General features: G+C 37.7%; 1 protein-coding gene across 3 annotated transcripts in view; it reads left to right on the top strand.

Moving 5' to 3' along the window:
* The window catches only part of gtf2e1 (general transcription factor IIE, polypeptide 1, alpha), a 31,740-nt gene that overhangs the window by 7,361 nt on the left and 2,920 nt on the right, over window positions 1-21,459 (top strand). For all 3 annotated transcript variants that reach the window (XM_007908706.2, XM_042334685.1, XM_042334686.1), the window contains exon 3: window positions 19,451-19,652. In XM_007908706.2, coding sequence (XP_007906897.1) covers window positions 19,451-19,652 — 202 coding nt within the window. The remainder of the gene's footprint in view (window positions 1-19,450; window positions 19,653-21,459) is intronic.

Below are 21,459 nucleotides of genomic sequence, written 5' to 3' on the forward strand. Positions count from 1 at the left end.
AAAACCTTTATTGCTCTTGTAAATTGTATAGCACTTACTAAAGAATAACCATATCCTTTGCTATATGTATTGGATTCACTTTGACATGTTTGGTTGACATTATGTCATTCCAGTGGTTAGTGGTAAATTTGCTCAATAATGTATTTCATTCAGATAGAAGAATTACTGCTGACTTTTTTTTACTTGTGATATTTTAAAAGATATGAATGCCGTTTTTTTCTTTGAGGCATTTTGTTTGAATTTTGTAAATTTTGAACAGTTCCCATTATTCATCTACAGTAAATCCTGTGAAGCACTTTGAGACATCCTCCCAACATGTAAGGAACTGTATAACAATAATAATCCTTGAATTTGGTATAGTGCTTTTCACGCCTCAAAGCGCTTTACAGAATATACTGTAAAGTGAATTGACTGTACATTTATATATCAAATGTAAAGATTATTTATTATTATGGCTAAGCCTGTTCTTGATTTTGAATGTAGCCATATGTAGCCATACAGTGCCTACATCAAATTATCGTAGCAATTTTGCCCTACTTTTGCTTAATTGGGAAGGAATCCTTAGGAAAGATGAGCACATTCTACTTATGAAAGTTAAGTCATGGACTAACACACATGTTTTGACAAAGTACCTGTTTTATCTGATAGCAGTAGACAGCAAGAACCTTAACACTGACATGTTCCAAGTTTGTCGACATGAAATCAGCGATTCCCACTGCCAGTTTTGTCTCTACTGTTGTGGAATAGTTCATGTTGATATAGAGACTGACTAACGAGAAAAAGTAGTACAACCCCATTTCTTTCTTATTTCTGTCTAATTTAGTGCCTCGTGGATTTTGCTATTTTTATGTGTTTAACTATTTACATCATTTAGTCTCCCTGTTGTCACCTCAAAGAAGTGAGAGATGCTTCCAAAATCAGCCCTACATCTGCAGTTCAGCATAGGGAAGACTACAAACTGCATGCTCCTGTTTGCTGCCAAGCTGTGAAAATTGTCAACTAGAATTTTCCCCTGTGTTTTGATGGCAGTCTATTTATTTGCATCTTGGACTGAATTATGTGCAAGGAACAAGGAAGCCCAAACCCATATTAGATAAGCTCAACATTTTCACAATATTAGTTGCCATTTAGCATATTTAAACTAAATTAGCGTGCATATAAAATACTGCAAGCTTACACTCTGCAGGCTAAATTTAAAAGTCATAACCATCTGGTACCAACTGCCACAGGATTTGAGAGGAACCATATGGGGTGGCATGGAGACAGGAGCAATAGTGATGGGTCCGACTGGTTCCTTTCAAGCCTGTGTGAATTTTTGGCAGTCTGACCTACAATGTATTTGCAGACTTGAAAGGATAAATGACAGGAATATTTATTTTGAATGCCAAACATAATTCTAACTGTCAAATTTTCACGATTCGAATTACATTGTAGATTTTTTCAACTTCCGTTCCTCCCACCTGCCTCCTCCAGCAGCCATACTGTTCCCCTTAGTTATGTGGGTGGGATGATCCAGCCTATAATCTTTTATTATCCTGTCAGGAGACGAGCTAAAATGGAAAGCAAACCCTTCCTGTTTTCCTGCCCAGTTAATAACTACATGTTAGTTACCGTTGGAGTTTAAGCAAATCAGCAAGATATTATTAGGTCAAACTTTTTTCTATGTTGATAAAAATACTGCAGTACCAATTTCTGTACTGTAGTACAAATTCTGTAGTTTCCCCCATATTACATATTGCATATTATTACATATGGGGGAAAATACAGAAGATTTTTTTTAATCCTAAAAGATTGTACAAACTAAACTATGTTCCTGTTTGCTGCCAAGCTGTTGAGTGTTTCTGTGTGTGTGTGTGTGTGTGTGTGAGAGAGAGAGAGAGATCAGCTACAGATCATTTGTACTTGATATTTGGGAGAAAATGTGCAACTATTTAAGCTTATACACGTTGCCACCAAGATAGTTTCTAAATGGCTTGAAGACAACAATTTTTTGAATAATTTGTCTTGAATTTCTACCAACGATACTTTTAAACAGAGGATCACAAACTATTTTACACTTATTTAGAATTGGCCTTTTCCACTTAATATTTGGAAACACATAAATAAATGAATGTGACATTGAACACTTCTAGCAGTAACATTTAAAAAAAAGTACAGAAGATTGTGACTTGCATTTCTCTTAGTTTTATAAATGCATTCAAAGACACTTTCATATGAAAAAATACATCACAACACCTGAATAAAACACATATACATGGAACATTACAGTATGTATGATACGTTCCCACTTGAAGTCACATAATCATTTCTCTGGATTCCGCTAAGTTTTACTATAATGTAATCTTCCAATTTCAGTGAAAATGGTGTGAATAGGATGAGTAAATGTCACATGAGCAATCACAGTGATAGAGACTAGAGTCAGATGATCAATGTCCATGCTAGATGCCAGAATTAGGAAAACATTTCATTTCCCAGTGCTGATTTTCATCATATTGATTCTCCACAGTTCACTTTTTTTAAAGACAGAAATTGGAACTTGTCTGATAATTTTCTGTGTAATTTTTCACTCCTAACGTGAACAAACGTCAGAACTACTGTCAGTTATTGATTTCCAGGAACCATGGGTGAAACACAGATAGATTTTTTTTTCTGAGTCATTTATTCAAAGAACCTCATCAATTAATTAATGCCTGGTGGATAGATACTACTTAGGGTAGAGTGCTTCATCCTAACCAAAAGACTATATTGGAGTCTGGACTGTTAGTTTTTCCAACATTTCATCCCTTCCTATTCTCAATCCATGACTGTTTGTGGGACACTGCTGTGCACAATTGGCTGCCATGTTTCGCCCACAAAATATACAACCAATTCACTTTACAGTTTATCCTGTGAAGCCCTTTGAGATGTCTCACTGATGTGATATGCTGCAATATCAAATGCAAGGATTATTATTAGTAGCAGCAGTTTTCATTAATTCTTAGCTAGAGTACCAGGTAGAAACAAACTCTTGGGGAGAAAAAAATGATATTAACGTGTTTTGATCAGATTTGTGCTGCTTGCCAACTGACCATGGCATTGGTGACTGATCTGGAAGTTTATAGTCTAGATTTTTGAATGAAAGGAAAATACAGTATTTGACTTGTCAAAAGCACAGGAGAAGGAAGAAAATATTCTTTTGTTGTGATAAGTCAAAATTCATTCATACTCATGTTTACTTCCCGTTTTCCCACCCCACCAAAAAATATCTTAGAAACCGCTCACCTTTGATATATTATTCTACCAGTAACCTTATCTAAGTTATTACTGGAATAGTCACTAAGATGCATTTGCAGCTGAGGAAACTGTCTGTTTGCCTGTATCTTTTTCCTTTCCCACTAAAAAAAGGAACATTCCAGCAGGAACAGGATTAAGCTATGCTTTTCTTTCATACTTTGCCCAGTGGCCCTGTTGAAAATGGATGCAAATCTTTCCCTACCATCGCGGGAGGGCCTTCAACCTCTCTGCCCCCACCCTCTGAAACTCCATCCCACATTTCCTTTGCCTAGCTCCCTCCCTTGCCACCTTTAGGGCACACCTCAAGATCTTCCTCTTCAACCACCCTCTCTGCCCTCCACCCTCCCTGATCCCAACAACCTTCCACCACCCTCGCTCGGGTCCTTATCCCTTGTCCCTGACTGTTCAGCGCTTTGGGACATCCTCCCGATGTGAAAGGTGCTTTAGACTTAAGTGACATTGGGAAGCAAGTAAATGCTTTACATTCAGTACTGAACTGTAAATGTTCACATTTTGTAAGCTGAAAAAATGGTCATGGTCATAAATTAAATAAACTTTCTGGGAAATATGATGAACCAATAATACACAATGTATTACTAATAAATGTGAGTGCTTAATAGGATAAATAAATTCAGCAAATGATGAAGTATTATTCCCATGTAGCAGATGTGACCAAGCTTCCGCATCCAGAAATTCTTATTAGTCTGTTCTCACCACATAGTGACAACAGACAAGTGAAAGCTAATTCCCCACATGAGCTGCAGACATCATTGATTGCAGTAAAAGTCTCTCGCATTTTATAAGACTCTGTAAATGCAGTGTAGCTAAGTTGAAATGCACAAGGATGGAGATGCCTCTGTGAATGGGCATAAGGTCTGGAACTGATGCATTCGTGCTTTGTTACATAGCAGTTTTCAACCATTTTGTTCTGAATGAAATGAGGAAAGGCTCTAGGTACAAATCGTGCTGGAACAGTTTAACACTGCTCATGCCAAGGCTCCATAATTCTAATTAAAAGTTCTAACAGTTACTTCAGAAAGTTGATTGTGTGATGTATTTCAAAATGTAATTAATGATTAATGCAAAATCAATGATGTTTCTTTTCCTCCTGTCCCAGTTTTTCAAATGGAAGGTTGAAAATTACAGAGCCAGAAAATTTATTGCAATAAAACTCTTAAGGTTTCGCTGAAAAGATCTGAATCCATTGTATTATATCATTAATCTTCACTTGTACTGAATCAAACTTTAGTTTGCAATGCAAACCTGGCTAAGAAAGCAGGGATTTCAGTCATTTCAGAGCAGATTTATTTTGAAACGCCTAAAATCTTTGCTCACACTATCTTCAAGAATACTGACATCCAGTATCTGGAATCTTCCTAAAAAGCAATCCTGATAATGCTAGCATCTCTCCTCCATTCATTTTAATGAATCTGACTTACAAATACTGTAAGCAGTTTATTTTATAAGTATTTTTCCATTTCCATTATTATGAACAGAAAGAGATGAAAAGGGATAGAATCATGATGTTTCAGGTGTTTTTTTTCCCATTTTCAGCTGTTGTCCAGTGATGCTGAAATAAACCCTAATATTGCAACAATATCAATTCCTTGATGACCAGGGTTGGTTTATTAATATAACATTAAAGGGAAAATACAATCTCTAGGGAACAATTTTCTAGATAGAAATCCTGTTATGTTAATGTTTTGTGCACTTACCAAAATCAGTGTTTTTTTAGCTTTTTAAAAATTGTTTATACGTGACATTAAATTGATGACAGATATTACAGTGAGGCAACTTCTTTCAAGGTAAAGGTCTGTAAGCCTGACTGAGATTGCTAATTTGAAGCACTGAATTTGCGACGATAGTCAATTGATTGAAGCACTATAGAGAAATGCGGATGAACTTTACTTAAACATTATTTACTTTACTTAAACATCACGTCCTCCCGACGTGAAAGACGCTCTATAAATGGAATCTTGTTGTTGTTGTTATTTACTGTATAGCACGTCAAACAGCTGGTTAGTCGTAATTTCAGGCAAGCAGCAGGAAACCTTGGTGCATCTTTTCTCTATTGGTCTGACATTACAATTAAACTGGAAAAGCTTTTTAAAAAATGCCTTATTGGTACTTACATTTTGAAGTGAGAGGTCCTTTACCTAGAACCTTTATTTCCTAGAACCTTTATTTCCTAGACCTTATTTGCCTATTAACCTTATGCTAGAATGATTTGTGTTGTTCAATAATTGAACAGTTCAACTTGTACTGTCTTTTCTTCTCCATTCTCCTTCTGTCATTTTATTTGATTTGATTTTTATCTATTTCTAATTTTCTATTTCTTTTAAAAACAAACAATATTCATGTTTTCCTCTGTCTTCTGGTTCTTTCCATCTATTTCAGGGTTAAGTTTGCATCATAAAATTTGGCACCTGGCTGAAAACCATCTCTACAGGCAAGTTTGTGTCATGGATAGAACCAGGTCAATTTCTGCTATTAATTTCAAGCATTAAATGGGAAGCACTAACACTTGAGGTATCTCTTCATCAGCCCTTGAAAACTGTGACGCTGCCTGTTAACTTGGCACGACTCCACAAATTATAGGTTTTGCTGTAACTTTACAAGTCAAACATTGTGTTGACTTGTAGGTTCTTGTTTTAAAAACGTGTGGTTTAAAACTCTTTATTCCCATGTACCATATAATTACACTTAATAAAAGTCAAAATAAGAAAGATTTTGAAGATTTATCGGAAAGAATACAAATGATATATATATAAAATTTACATTAGTACAAAATCTAGAGCTAAATTGTCAGGTCAGGCAGATTAGAAATTATATGGAAACAAAATTAAGGATATTAGGATGATGGAGATTGGAAATATTTAGTATTTACTGTTATTTCTGCTTGAATGGCTGTCTTCATATGGAAATGAGATGGTACACGCTTAGCTTAATACATTACAACATATAGTGATATTTTAATGTCAATGCTCAAATCCTTTCACTATGGATGTCAGCAGTGACCATGACAGCAACTACAAAATAATCTTGTTATTGGCAGGGTAAACACTAATGAGGGGTGGGGAAAATATCTAGTTCTGCTTTGAAGGAAGACCTGGCATAAGTTGATTAGTACATTAATCCATTTATTATCTGCTTAAGGACAGATCTTTGTGCACAAACAAGAACACTCTTCAGGTTCAGTTTCCTAAATCCAGGAAAAATGCCAATACCAGCAGGTCGGTAGTGCTGCAGTCAGCAACATTGAATAGTGGTACTGCAGTTGTAAGCTAAGAAAACAACTGGACTGGTCTAATGCTGATATTTCTGAACAAGTCTGGAATGCCAGTTTTATACATCAGCATGTAGGCTACGCATAGCAGAGGGTTTTTGTTCTGTTTTGTAGAAGCTACATTGTGATAGCTTTTAGGAAATCTGATGTCTTGTTTATGCTGTGCTCTTACACTTATTCACCATGAAAAAACAGTATCAATTTGAGGTAGTGCTGCGTATTAGAACCTGGTAGCATAAGCACCTTGAGATGTGGATTTCATTAGGACAAAGATTTATACTGCTGCAATATAAATTCAAGCAGTGCAAATTGATTTGGCTTCCACTCACAGTTGGTCCCTTGAACCTCAAGAGCTTTTAAGTCACCCTTCGTTATGTTTTAAGCGACCATTTTTAAGGATATTAAAGAGCATTGGTGCCGGTTAGGTGAGTTTCGTAGATTCCGTTAGGAGCACATGCATAAAGCTCTCCTGCTTCCAGCCAGAGCAATTGCAACTGGAAAATATAGATTGGACTTCTTGCCAAATCATTACTACTGTAAACAATATCTCATCCTTTATAACTGGGTTACTGGAAAGTATTAGACAAAAAAATGGACCTCCCAGTCTTGGTATTTGGGTCACAGCGGAAAATCTCAATTGTTGGCTCTTCCCACTAATTGTAATTGTGCAATACTTATTGGTTCGCCTCTGGGACCTGAATGTACCCATATATCTCCTTGATTCCTGTTTGGATTTGATGGAGAAAGGGAAACTGGACATTACCTTCAAAGCTTAAGTCAGCATCCCCTAAAACTGAGCACCACATCTGATACTTCAGCAGTCCATATTTGTGTAACCTACCGTTCTGGCAAATTGTCAAGAGCAGCCAGTTCCACAATGTTAAATGTAGCCTTGGCACAAGTCTTCAAGGGCATTGCTTTTATTTTGGATAATGCCAGTTTCAAAACATGGAGTACACAATAATAACTAGTTTCTATTCACTCAATTTATTATAAAACTTAATTGAAAGATTTAAAAAGCAAAAGTATCAACACAGTGTTGTGCAATATATTTACTTAAAAAACCATAAATATTTTACCCAACTAAGAAACTAACTAAACGTGTACAAAGATTATTGGTAAATAAAACAAATGAGATCAAAAGTAGTTTTACATTTCTATGTGTAGAACAGATTAGTTGATGTCATTCGTGAATGGTTTGAGCTGCCCCACTGCATTTTTGTTATTTTACATACAAGTCATACCTTAAATTTATTTTTACAAAAAGCAGCCTGGGTATGAGTTTTCTTGGAGCTATTTTACTGTGGTATTTTTTCAGTAGAGAACACAACTCACAAATTTCGTAATCTTTTCTGTCTTCTATCTGTCTTATTTTCAATTTTTCTCTTTCTACAATTAATGTTTTTGCGCTGCGATAGTGTGATATACATGAATTTTCCTGCAGAAAGCTGATTTTGCCCAAGACTGCATTTTACAGCAGCAAAGTGTTTGCTCTTTTTCAAACTCTACTGACCTTTAACAGATCTGCTATAAATATAGAAATGTGAAATGCAAAAGAAAAGCTTTGACACTTTGAATGCTTTTATTTCATAGTTTAAAAAAAAACAAATTTTGCATTTGATATACTGCCTTGATGTGCTTCACGGGTATAGTGTAAAATGTAGGACTATGTGTGTTGTCGGTCGGCAAATAACTTACACAACATACATTCCCTTCTGCTAACATGTTGATTCAACTGTATTCAGGCATGCTATTTTGGAGGACGCAGAAATTTGGAAATGATATGAATCCAAAAGAGTCAAAAAAGGAGTCCAAATTGTAGTAATTTAAAATTGCTTGGCCTTGCAACCAGAAAGTATTCTAATAATTGTTCTGTTCTGAAGGAGTGTCTGGGACTCGGAAGTTCGGTTGGCAATGAATAAAGGAAATTGGAGTCAAGTCTGCATTGTTTGGAGTGAAGATTTTGTGTGCTTGGTCATTTAGTGCTTTTAGAATCCAAACATTTTATGAAGTTTGATTCAGGTGTGGTATTATGACTGGTGCTTGTTATTGATAACACTGTGTAGACTTTGTTGCAGAAAGGCCACATTGACAGCAAAATTATTTTTAAACTTTTCTAAATAATACCAAGAACAGAATTCTTCCTATGTTTTAGTGTGCATGTCTGTTTTAAATTATTGGATAAAATCTTATAAAAGGTGAGAGAGTTTCATGCAGTGATAGTATTTCACTGCATGAACTCTGCTGTCCACAAGTGGACAATTAAACTGTTAGAGCTTTATCCTGAGACTCCAGATGGGGAGGATGCAGGGTTCTCGGCAGTCTGGGCTGCCTGTCTTGAAGTTGTTACCATCTGTTTCCCATCCCTCTCACTTTGTTGTGTACATGAGAGAGACTGACACTTTCATTCCTGCAGAGAGCAGCATCGGGGGAGCTGCAGTGCATGCAGTGTCTTTGCTTGAGATACGCCGGCTCTGTCCTAAAATAAACTATGGACAGATGGCAAAGCGTATAATACACATCCTAATGGAGTACTGTGACCTCTTAACTGCTGGTTTTAAGCAGGTATGATCATGGTATGTGTAGGAGTTTTGAAAGGTTAATTGTGAAAGTTTTTCTAATTTTCAGATGAGCTCTCGGGTAATATCAGCTTCCAAAATGAGTTCACTGCACACAATTTTTATTCTGCAATAAAATTTCATTAACTCTTGCCTGCAAAACAGTCACTACACTTGACATTAATTAAAGTAAGTCGCTTTGAGATGAGGCACACAAAAAATAGGGTTTTTTCTTCCATTTTAATTCCCATCCTCATATAATTACTCCCATGGATTGTTCGTTTTATCATTTTACATGCTGATTCTTCTGGCTTGACAATATTTCACGCATTTATGGATTTTCTTTCTCATTCTTATCAATGCTTAATATCATCATCATACTTTAATGCGAGTGAAAAAAAGAGGAGTCATACCAGCAACCATTTGAGAAAGCTCTGTTGAACTGACAAATACAAACTGACAAACGGGAGTACTGTAACGACTGCGAGTGAATTTTGAACTCCAAAGGCTTTAAAAGTAGAAGTAAGATATTATCTTCTCCCAAAATGCTGCAAAACTTCAATCCATGTTTTAACTGCTTATTATCTATCTAAAAATAATTAATGTTGTTGGTTAATGACTGGAAAGTACACCTGTTTTTCAATTTTGTCTTTCATCTCATAGATCTTCTGGTACTAGTTTTATGGATTATCAAAAAAAAANTTGAAAGCATCAAATACAAACTAGTTTTACTGTAGTGTTGGGTTGGAAAATTGGACCAGAGATGTCTGTAAAAATTGTGAAATGGGGAGCAATACTAGCATTACTGACAAATAAGGTGTCGATAAAGGCTTAGCTCACTTGGTATTCATGTTAAGTCAGAAGGTTGGGTTCAAGCACCATGTTGGAACTTTGATCTCAAAAAGTCCAGGCTGATACTCCCAACATTGTCATTTTTGAAGGTGCCTTCAACATTGTCAATATTGAAGGTGCTCGCTTTAAGTACCTGAAATTGAGGTCCTGTCTGCCTGTTCAGTTGGTCGTCAAAGATCCCATGGCACCAGTCAAAAGAAAAAGGAATTTTGCCCAATGTCCTGACCAACAATCCCCCAAATGTCATTCACTTCATGAGGGTTTGTTGGACATTGCTATACCAAATTAGTTGTGTTTACATGCAAATACTGTAGCCGCTACGTTTTACAGCAAATCATGTTAAGAGCTTTCAGGTGTCCTTCTGATGTGACTGGCGCAATATCAAATGCAAGTATTGTTTTATTTAATACAATACTGAACAAATCAGTAATGCTAAAAGATCAACTTCTTCTCCTCCAAAGTTGATACCTGCCAAAATCTGTGCACCTCTGCCAATTGCTTTTGTGTGTTTTTGTATTACTCCTCCAAAATGCAACATTTTAGACTTTTCTGGGGTTAGTAGCTGGTGGTAAAATGCAAGTTATTTAAATTTTTTATGTAATGGGAATCTGTTCTTGAGAGTTTTCCAGTGCCTATGGATTAATCAACTCTTGCTTGTTGACAGTGATTGGTGAACTTTGTGTTTAAAAATGAACTGAGAACATCATTCTACATTTTTAAAAAATCACTTATGTCCATTTGCTTCAGTGGTTTATTTCACGTAATGGATTCAAGCCAACAGTCTACCAGATTAACGTTGGGTCAGGTGACTGGAGTGGTGCAAAAAACATTTAAATGCTTTTTTAAAAAATATACATAACTGAAAGTAGGAATATTCCTATGCATAAATCTTTGTACAATCAGGAGAACTAGAGTACACTGCAAACCTCAGAGTAACAAGTCAGTCACCTCTGTCTTAAACTCTTAATCAATTTTTTGGGGGGTCAGACAGGTGTCTGACACATGCAGAAAGCCATCACAACAACAACAACAACAAGATTCCATTTATAAAGCGCCTTTCACGTCAGGAGGACGTCCCAGCATCACCATGCTTAAGAGTTTCACTTTCTCCCTGGAGGGACACATCCTGCCTTGGCTCTTGCCAACATGCGCCTAATTCCGGAAAGTATTAGGCACATGTTGGCAAGAGCCAAGGCTTAGGGACTCCAGAATGTGCGTTGGGATACTGCTGAAGTCTAACCAGCTAAAAACCACACGACCTGCCATTGATATTGCTGTCCGGCAAGCTTTCCCGCTGCTTATCCAGCTGGGACCACCCTACCCGTTAGTGCTTTGGCTTGCAGGGTTAACAGGAGCTGAGTGGGACGACTCCCTCATCACAGCGACTGGACTGCCCTTCTAGGTCCAGCGGATGAGCCATCTATGCTGCCATCAGCAGTGCCCTGGAGTACTACAGACCCGCCTGGCTCAGGAACCGGACTTCCGCAGTGGGCTGGCTGTATTCTGAAATCCCATTACCAGGCATATTACCTTGGAGCAAGTTCAACTCCGAGGAGACCGCACTACACGCCACTCCCCCCCCCCCCCCCCCCCCACCTACGGAGGATTTGTTTACAGCAACAACTTGTGTTTATGTTGTAGAGTACAACTGAAAATGGTCTTTTAACGGCTTCAACCAAGAAGTAAACTAAGATTGAAAATTCCCCCATGACAGGCAATTTTGCTGAAAAAACAGTTTTGGGCTTTAATCTAAATCCCCACGGGGAAGCCTCCTGCAAAATCATCTCATTTATTTTATTGAACCACGTAAGACACTACTAAAATATCAGACTACCAGCAATCTCCTTTGTGTCATCACAAGATCTATAATTGTGATTAGCTAACATCTCAAATATATGGGTAACATCTATAGATTAATATAATACTATGAAACAGAATTTATTTATTTAAAGCCCAACCAAGACAAATAGAGTGAAGGCTGGTAATCACTGTCTATGAAAGCTTACAATTGCAGTTTGTTTTGTAAAACTCTAAAATATAGTTGTAAAAATGTCAGCGTGATGCACCTATTGACTTTGAGTCAGGTTGCAACCATGTCTCTAAGGCCAATTTTTGGCGAGATCTGCGGAGAAGATTAGAAAGATGTTGCTGTGTAAGCAATCCAAGCTGCTACACAAATAGTTGAAAAGCCATCAAGGGCGACAGATCAAAAAGCATAAATCTGCTACGAAATTCAGCAGTATTCAAACAACAAATGTAGATTACGTCCTTATCATGCCATATATTGTAGGTATTGCTATTTTATCAACATTCACAATTACCATTTACTGTAGGAATTAGATAGTCCACCCAGTTTAGAGATGGTGAAAGAATTATTCTTTTTCTATTAAGATGATGTAGTTTTCATAAATCAGATCTCAGCATTAATACATTAGTAAACCCCACTTGTTGAAATTGGCAGCACATTCCAGAGATTAGTCCTGTAGCTCAGTGGTTAGAGCACTCGCTTTGCAAGTGAGAGACCTGAGTTCAATTCCAGACAGGGCGAAACCTTGGGCAAGTTTCCTTACTCCACACAGAGCCTAATAATAATCCCTCCAAAAACAATAATAAAATTGGTCATTTTCAATCTACGACTGTTTGTGAGACATTGCTGTGTGCAATTGGCTGCCGCGTTCGCCCACAAATATACAGTCAATTCACTTTACAGTGTGTTCTGTGAAACGCTTTGGGACGTCCTCCCGACGTGAAAAGCGCTATATCAAATGCAAGGATTATTATTATTATTAAACAGCACCAAATATATTGCTTCTGTGTCGTAGTGAATTCTTGTCTTAAAGAATTGACATCACTGACTGCCTCCTATACTTTTGTAGGTGAGATGTAATTTAATTTTGTTTTCCTAAATATCATTTATACCTTCCAGCTCAGGTGATTCTGAATGTAACTTCTCCCAAGGAAACAATACAGAATAATGGATATAACTGTATATATCCAGTCAGTCATTTTTATTGTATCATTTGGTGGCAGCGTTTTCACAGTGAAATCGTCTAAAACTAACATTTGCACTTACTGGAGTGACATCAGCGATAACTCACCTGCAAACTATCCTCCTTTATATAGAATTGCTGTCAAAGAAAGTAAAACAAATTAAACAACATTTTTTTTATCACTCTGTTTTTGCTTAGTGGTGTAGTTCAAGGACTGTAAGACATCTTCCTGGCTTGAAATATGCTACATATTGTATTGTACAGTTCAGTACAAATCCACAGTTTAATATTCAAAAGAATAATGTTTCTGACTGACTTGTTTCAATATCACGGCAATGGACAAATAAAATGTAGTATAGGTTACTTTTTCACAGCAAACAACATTGGAATAAACGCCAGGGGAAAAGATGTAGAAATAAATGTTTGCAATGTTGCCGAACCTAGTCTATGCCACTGATGGAGAGGTAACTTTACCAACAAGTGGAATTGTGTGTTCCTAATGTCAGAAATGAAGGACTTCAATAGCACAGTAAATGGAGAGTTGTTGCGCTCTTTATACCAATCTGTCACGTTTGAAACTGCTGCCCCCAAGAAAGGATATGTATCATGAAAATGCTATTCAGCTTAAATCATTTTACACATTTTCTAGTTTTGGCTATTTCTTAGAATAAAATTATAGAAAAATAATTCACTTTTAATTAATTTAGAAAGTAATCTCCAAATCCCTCTCCACTGTTCTTCAAACAGGGGCAGCTGGCATGCTAATGGTAACATCCGCTCCCAACATCCTAGTTACACATGTCTTCCATGTTTAACATCTGTGCATCTAGAAGTTCTGAATTATGAGACAAAACACTGGTTAAACATTACCAAATTTCATATTTACGGTGTTGTAGATGTAAAGTGTGTGTTATGAGGCCTCTGTTGGTAGAATATTATTGCAGATTTTAAGTTACTTGCTAGTAAAATAAATAATAATAATTTGGTCACTCAATCTACGACTGTTGTAGAACACTGCTGTGCACAATTAATTGCTGCATTTTGCCCACAAAATATACAGTCAATTCACTTTACAGTATATCGATTGTGAAACATTAAAACATTAAATTCAAGTTAAAATCATTTCTTACCTACTGACTACCGAAAAAAAAACATTATCGGTGAAAATCAACTTTAATGGTCCTTATATTGCATTCTATGTGGAGTCCTGTAGTTCAGTGGTTAGAGCACTCGCTTTGCAAGTGAGAGACCTGGGTTCGATTCCCGGCAGGGCAAAACCTTGGGCGAGTTTCCTTACTCCACATTCCTGATAATAATCCCTCAAGAAAAAAAACAATAATAAATTGGTCACTTCAATCCACGACGGTTTGTGGGACACTGCTGTGCGCAATTGGCTACCGCATTTTTCCCACAAATATATAGTCAATTCACTTTACAGTCTATTCTGTGAAGCGCTTTGAGACATCTAGAAGACATGAAAAGCGCTATATCAAACTCAAGGATTATTCTGTTATTCTGTGAAGAGCTCTGCAGCTCGTGTCCTCTCCCGCACCAAGTTCTGTGACCCATCACCCCCACCCTCGCCCGGCTCCACTGGCTCCCAACCCCCCAAGAGGATAGAGTTACAAAATCATTGTCCTCGCCTTCAACCTGTCCACTGGTCTGCTCGGGTCTTCAGCCTTTCTGCCCCCACCCTATGGAACTCCATCCCACATTCCCTTCGCCTCACTCACTCCCTTGCCTCCTTCAAGCTGTGTCTCAAAACCCTCCTCTTCAAACGAAACTTCAGCCACACTCCCCGATCCCGACCCTCTGCTCGGGTCCAGAAAGTCCAAATCCTTGACTGTCCATCATCTTGGGACGTCCTCCCGACGCAAAAGGCCCTATACAAATGTTACTTTGTATCATATTTCAAATGCAGAAGATTCATATAACATTGGCAGACTTAAGTTTCAAGACTTACTTTTTTTAATCTATTAACATAAGATGGATTTGGGATTTCACCATGTCCATTCCCATTCCCCCCCTTCCCCCCCGGAGTAATCATGACAGATCCAATTTGCATTAAGTAAGGATCAGTAAGGAGCCAAAAAGAAAACTAGTTGCAAAATATTATTTTCTTGTTTAATTGTAATGACCAAATTCTATTATAGCATATCGACATCCGGAATGTCGACATTCAGAAAGCTACTTTAAAATGTCTCTACAATATGTTTAACTCCAACTTCACTCAGCAACTATCCTTCTGAGATCTGCAAGTGAGATTGGCAATTTAGTACCGATTTGTGTAGAATTTATGAACCGCTTTTTGCTTTGAATTGTGTCCACTAGGAACTGGTTTAAAACTACCTGAACTCATCTGAAATAGACTTTGGAAATACCAAAAGAAGGAAACTTGAATCTGATCAGTTTGCTAGATTTTTACATTGTTGGAGAGAAAATAAGATGAAGTATACACTTCATACAATCCACTTTAGAGACACTGGTAGAGGCCGGAGAGAGTAGGTGTCAAGCTCAATCTGTGGAAGCTGGTGAATTGGGTGACTCGAAAGAATAAGAGAGAAAAGAAAGAAGATGCAAGAAAACAAAATAAAGAGTTTTTAAGGATTAAAACTTTACAAAATGCAAGCTTAAGGTGATACCATTTCCAACAGGAACCAAAGTCGTGATAGAGCTCATAAATTCTCAGTTCCAAACCAATTTTTCTACAGTCCCAAAGACCCGTGTAGCATTAATATATTTGACGTTGATAGGTTTTGCCACTGGTAGTAAATTCTGAAAACCAGGGAATTGGTGTAAGAACAAACCTGATGGAAAGTAAGTTTTTTTTACTCTCACTCCCACCCTCGCTCGCCTCCACTGGCTCCCCATCCCCCAGAGGATCGAATTCAAGATCCTCATCTTCACCTACAAGGCCATTCACGGCCTTGCTCCCTCCTACCTCTCCGACCTACTATCCCCCTATTTACCTGCCCGTACCCTCCGTTCCTCTGGCTCCGGTCTGCTCCACATCCCCCGCCCGAACCGCCCTACCATCGGTGACCGGGCCTTCAGCCTCTCAGCACCTAGGCTCTGGAACTCCATCCCCCAGTGCCTTCGCCTTCCGGTCTCAAGACCTTTCTCTTCAACCGTGCCTTCAGCTCCCCTCTCGACTCTTTACCCCCTCCTCGCTCCCTCCCTCCGTTCCCTCCCCTCACCCTGACCATTTCCCCCCTGCTCGGGTCCCGACCCAACTGTCCAGCGCCTTGGGACGTCCTCCCGACGTGAAAGGCGCTCCATAAATGAAATCTTGTTGTTGTTGTATTTGTTAATGTTCTAGTTCTATTTTGTGACAGATTGTACTAAGTATTAATGAAAAATGCAAACCTCCTGGGTAGCTGCTGTGAAATGACCATGTTTTAGGTCATTTGACTCTCAGACAACTAAATCTTATGTAAAACGATTCTTGAAGGACTATATTAGCAGATTATTATTGCTATTTTGTGAAATGACTACATGGTTATTTTTTGTTTTAGTATTCTATATATATTTAAAGAGGATACACAATAAAAATAAGTATCAAACTAATCTTTAAAGAATATTTTTGACATATAACCTCTATCAATGTTTTTTTAAAAAGCGATAGGTACTACCAGTGGCTTTTCATTATTGTAGTTTTCTTTCAGTTGTCAGAAAATGTTGTCCAGTGCATCTAAGATTTGGCTTCAACTATCAAATTTTCAGTTTGGAATCCAGACTTAATGAAATAAAATTGAAGAGATTACTTGATGGCAATTTTATTTTCTTCATAGTACTGTGATTGTTTTTGTTATTATGCAGACCATAAAAAGACCATTTAAACAAATTAATTTTGTGACTAATAAGCAGCACTTGTAGAAAACAAAGGGAGGTAAATCTAATCTTGCAGGTGGGATGTGCAGTCGTGTCAATGTCTCGGCAAGCGTAAAAGGTCAGTTGGGCTTCCCTCTGTGGGTAAAATGCACTGCCTGTTGTGCTATTGAATTATACTTATCAGTGTGGCGTCGGGTTTGATTTATAGCATCACATGCAGGGATTATCTAGTTTGTGATGACAAACTTGTCCACCAGGTGATGATGAAAATGGTCCCAATGCCTCTGGCCAGAAATGGGGGGTAATTATTCAGATTCCAACTCTTGATTGGTCTCCAGTGATCCCCTTTGGAAAGTATTCAGCTGCTACCATTGATTGTCTGGGATAATACATAAAGAATGGCAATTCGGGCAAAATACCAGAAGACAATTAGCATCTGGAAATATAGCCCAACATGTTTCACTGTCTTTAGGAGAGAAGGGGAGAAAATTAGGGGTGGAAAAAAAGGTTAGTTGGAACTTAATGTATCCTTTTCAAAATTAACTTCCTTCATAAATTGTTTTCTTTGTATTTTATAAAGTTTCTACAATTTGAAATGTTTCTTTGCCCAACAATATGTGCTGGTTTTAAAAAATGTTTATTCATGTCCCGCTGCAAAAACAAAGCAATTTGTCTGTGTTGATGGTGATATTGTTTTGTATAATTAAAATAAACTTTTAAATTAATGGTGCCAACACAAAACAGTATATTGCCAAGTTAGAGAATGTTTGGCAAATAATTGTAGCTGTTTGAAAATCTTAACCTTTAGTTAAAAGTCCTATTAAATGCAGTCTTAAATTTTAGGTTAAATGGCCTTTTTCAAATGTTTCTTCCTCTGAAAGGCTGTATAGAGAAAGAGACCATGTTGATTATTATTCAATCTCAAAATAAAAATAATGACTGTGAAACAAAATAACACATCACATAAATTACTATATATAGCCTTTGTTCCAGAACAATACATTTCTGTGAGGAGTTATCAGAAAGAATTTGTTTTCCATCACAGGAACTAATTGAATCGGATAGGGGAATGGTTCCGCAGGAAATTAAACTGATCATACTGATACTGTTAGAGATACCCTTATGGCTGCACATATCGTCACTGCATGTATGTTGCATTTGGCAGAGGTTTCACCTCTGGACAATATTGTGCATGACATGAGTTTGCTTGACATCATTTGAGTATAAAATGAAAAAGAAAATTCCATTCCTCGGTAGCTTGTCAAGCATACATGCATAATTGTAAAGTTCAATTGTCTCTTCAAGAGTTCCTCCATTTGTTGCCGAATGTTCTTCACTTCAACCAATTTAATGTGTTACAAAGGCTTCTATTATTAATGCTTTGTCCCCAGATAAATACATAGGGAAGGTGGACAGCTGTGCCACTTTTGTTCCTTTGCTTCTTTGGCTAGGGTCTATATGTCTACCATTATGTCCCATGAGAAGATTATTTCTGTGTTTGGACAGCCAGCATTTTTTGCTTTATATCACAGACACATAACATAAAAAAGCTCACCATTAAAGTTTTAAATAGTTGGAATTGATGTGGTTCGTAATATCAATCTTTCTCATAGACATAACAAAAAGAACAAGTAATCTTCTTTTATTAGCTTTGTCATTTTGAATTGGTAATGGATTTAGTGTTTACTAAATAAGCTCAACTATCTTCTTCCCCACATCCAAGCCATGACCCGCTCTGCCTTCCCTCACTTCCGTAACATCGCCCGACTCCGCCACTACCTCACCCCTCAGGCCGCTGAAACTCTTGTTCATGTCTTCATCACCTCCAGGCTCGACTATGCAAACGTCCTGCTTGTCGGCCTTCCCAACTCCTCCCGCCACAGGCTGCAGATAATCCAGAACTCTGTAGCCCATGTCCTCTCCCACACCAAACTCCATAACCCCATCTCCACCACTCTCGCCCGACTCCATTGGCTCCCTGTCCTTCAGAGGATCCAGTTCAAGATCCTGGTCCTCACCTACAAAGCTCTCCATGGTCTCGCCCCACCCTACCTCTGCGACTTCCTGACCCCCTACCAACCCGCCCGCTCCCTCCGCTCAGCCGGCTCTGGCCTGCTCCACTTCCTCCAACCCACCCACCCCACCATTGGCGGGAGAGCCTTCAGCCACTCTGCCCCCAACCTCTGGAATTCCATCCCCCAATCACTCCGGTTCGCCCCCTCCTTAGCCTCCTTCAAGTCCCACCTCCAAACCCTCCTCTTCGATCATGCCATCGGTCCCCTCCCTTCTCCCTCCCTGACCCCAGCTCGGGTCTGAAATGCTGTACACTGTCCAGCGCCTTGGGACATCCTCCCAACGTGAAAGGTGCTATACAAATGTAAGCTTGTTGTTGTTACTACGGTATTCTTCAACTTAATTCCAAATCCCATTTCCTGTTAAACAACCAACATTATTCAAGGTAGAATCAGTAATCCAAGTTATTCAAGATGCACCAAAAGGCTTCCTTATTCACCAAGGACTATTCTTGTTGATTATCAGCATAATTGGCACAATGGGAAAAGCTAACTTGACAATCCTATGTAAAACTGTTGAAAGTTCACTTACGTCATGGCATTCAAATTGATGAAATAATAACTGAAGATTACATTCTATCATTGCAGGAACATTCCGGTGTACCTTCTGTCATACTGAGGTAGAAGAGGATGAATCTGCATTACCAAAGAAAGACGCAAGAACACTTTTGGCAAGATTCAATGAGCAGATTGAACCGATCTATGCCCTATTGAGAGAAACTGAAGATATTAATCTGGCCTATGAAATCCTCGAGCCAGAGCCCACAGAAATTCCATCACTTAAATCAAGGTAGGAATGTAATTTAAATTGTTGTTTTGCATTCTTCATCCTACCAAACATATTAAAGGAACAAAATAGTTTTATTTAGTTAAGGAATTGGTGATAAGGGGCCCTAGTTTCAGATTGTAAGTAGAAGAATCGGGGAAAGATTGGAAAGATTTTTTTTATCACTCAGAGTGTTATTAGTTGATAGAATTCCTGAGCAGTAAATACTGAGGCTGGATCAATAGAATTATTCAAAGGGGAACTGGATAGCTCCACAGCAATTAAAAAAAACGCTTTCATACAGACTAAATGACTATAAGTTGTTTATTTTTGTGGTTAATTAGTGCTTATATACGACATAACATGAAATATAACACTGTAGATGGAAAGCAGTGTGATTGTCCTGGGACATATAAAAACTGATATGGTTTGCTCCAAGTTGGTGTGGTGAAAATCAGCTGGAGTTCCAATTTCAATAGAAAACGCCTGCATCTGCTTCTGAAGCTTATCTGTGATGCATTCCATGATTGAAAATAGCTACATATATGGACTGAGGTTGCAAAGAGCTGCTGACATCAATCCTTCAACGTAATGTGCTGTCTTTAATAGTCAAAGGATGAATCATTTCTCCCCCCCCCCCCCCCCCCCCAAATGTCGCATGAGTGGAGGAAACCAGTCAATCATCTCTGGAATGTACCACAGTTCTGGTATATCCAGTACTGTACACAATACTGGTGCTGTGAATATACTTATACAGCAGCAATGGGGGAGGATTCTAAATAAGATGCTTAATGGGATCGAGAAAGTAAACTGGAACAATACTTTCATCCAAGGCAAGGCAGCTTAGGGCACAATGACCAGGGTTATGAAGGGTAAATTTAAACATAAATCACAAACTATTTATTTAACCAAAAACTGGAATAAATGACCAGAATAGTTGGTTAAGGCCAAGGCACTATTCTCAATTAAAAAACATTTAGATACTGTGATGGGAGACAGTAGGGTTGATACTCTGAGAGGATGAAATCAACTAGTCTGAAGGATCTTCTTAATTTGAATCATGTTAGTAACCTATTTAGTTACACAATTTTTATAAAGTCCAATGTAAGACAGATCACAACCATTAATCAGGTGACAAGAGGTGAAGTTAGAGAATGAATGGCAGATCCAGGACTGCAATGAGATGGTTGTCAATTTACATTCTGTCAATTTACAGGTATTTGCTGATTTAATCCCAGTTTGACGTCATTTTAATCCCTCAATGTTTATAACTGTTCAAAAATATATTTTTCTGTGGTGCATGCAAACAGTCAAATTCAGTATCTTTTGCCTCTCACATGATTTCTTTAAAAAAGATTCATAGAAGACATAAAAGAGAAAATTGCAATGAATACCGTTCTGAAGAATCCACAATTAAAGTAAATTAAAGTAAATAAGGGAAATCTTGCAATTTTAATCCTATTACATTATATAAATGTAAATTTGTATAGCCATTGTTGTCCCAATGCCATTGATTAAGATGTAGATGAGCAGGGATAGTAAACAAACATTGAAGAATCCACAATTAAAGTAAATTAAAGTAAATAAGGGAAATCTTGCAATTTTAATCCTATTACATTATATAAATGTAAATTTGTATAGCCATTGTTGTCCCAATGCCATTGATTAAGATGTAGATGAGCAGGGATAGTAAACAAACATTGACACTGATACACATGCTTGTTTTATACATGTATTAGGGGAGATTACTCATTTATGCAACAGATGTGCATTGTTTGTGAAGATGTCGTAATTTCTCCAGCTGCATGTATCCAAGATGCTAGGCAAAAAG

Source organism: Callorhinchus milii, unplaced genomic scaffold (assembly GCF_018977255.1).
Source record: "Callorhinchus milii isolate IMCB2004 unplaced genomic scaffold, IMCB_Cmil_1.0 Scaffold4, whole genome shotgun sequence".
Taxonomy (NCBI): domain Eukaryota; kingdom Metazoa; phylum Chordata; class Chondrichthyes; order Chimaeriformes; family Callorhinchidae; genus Callorhinchus; species Callorhinchus milii.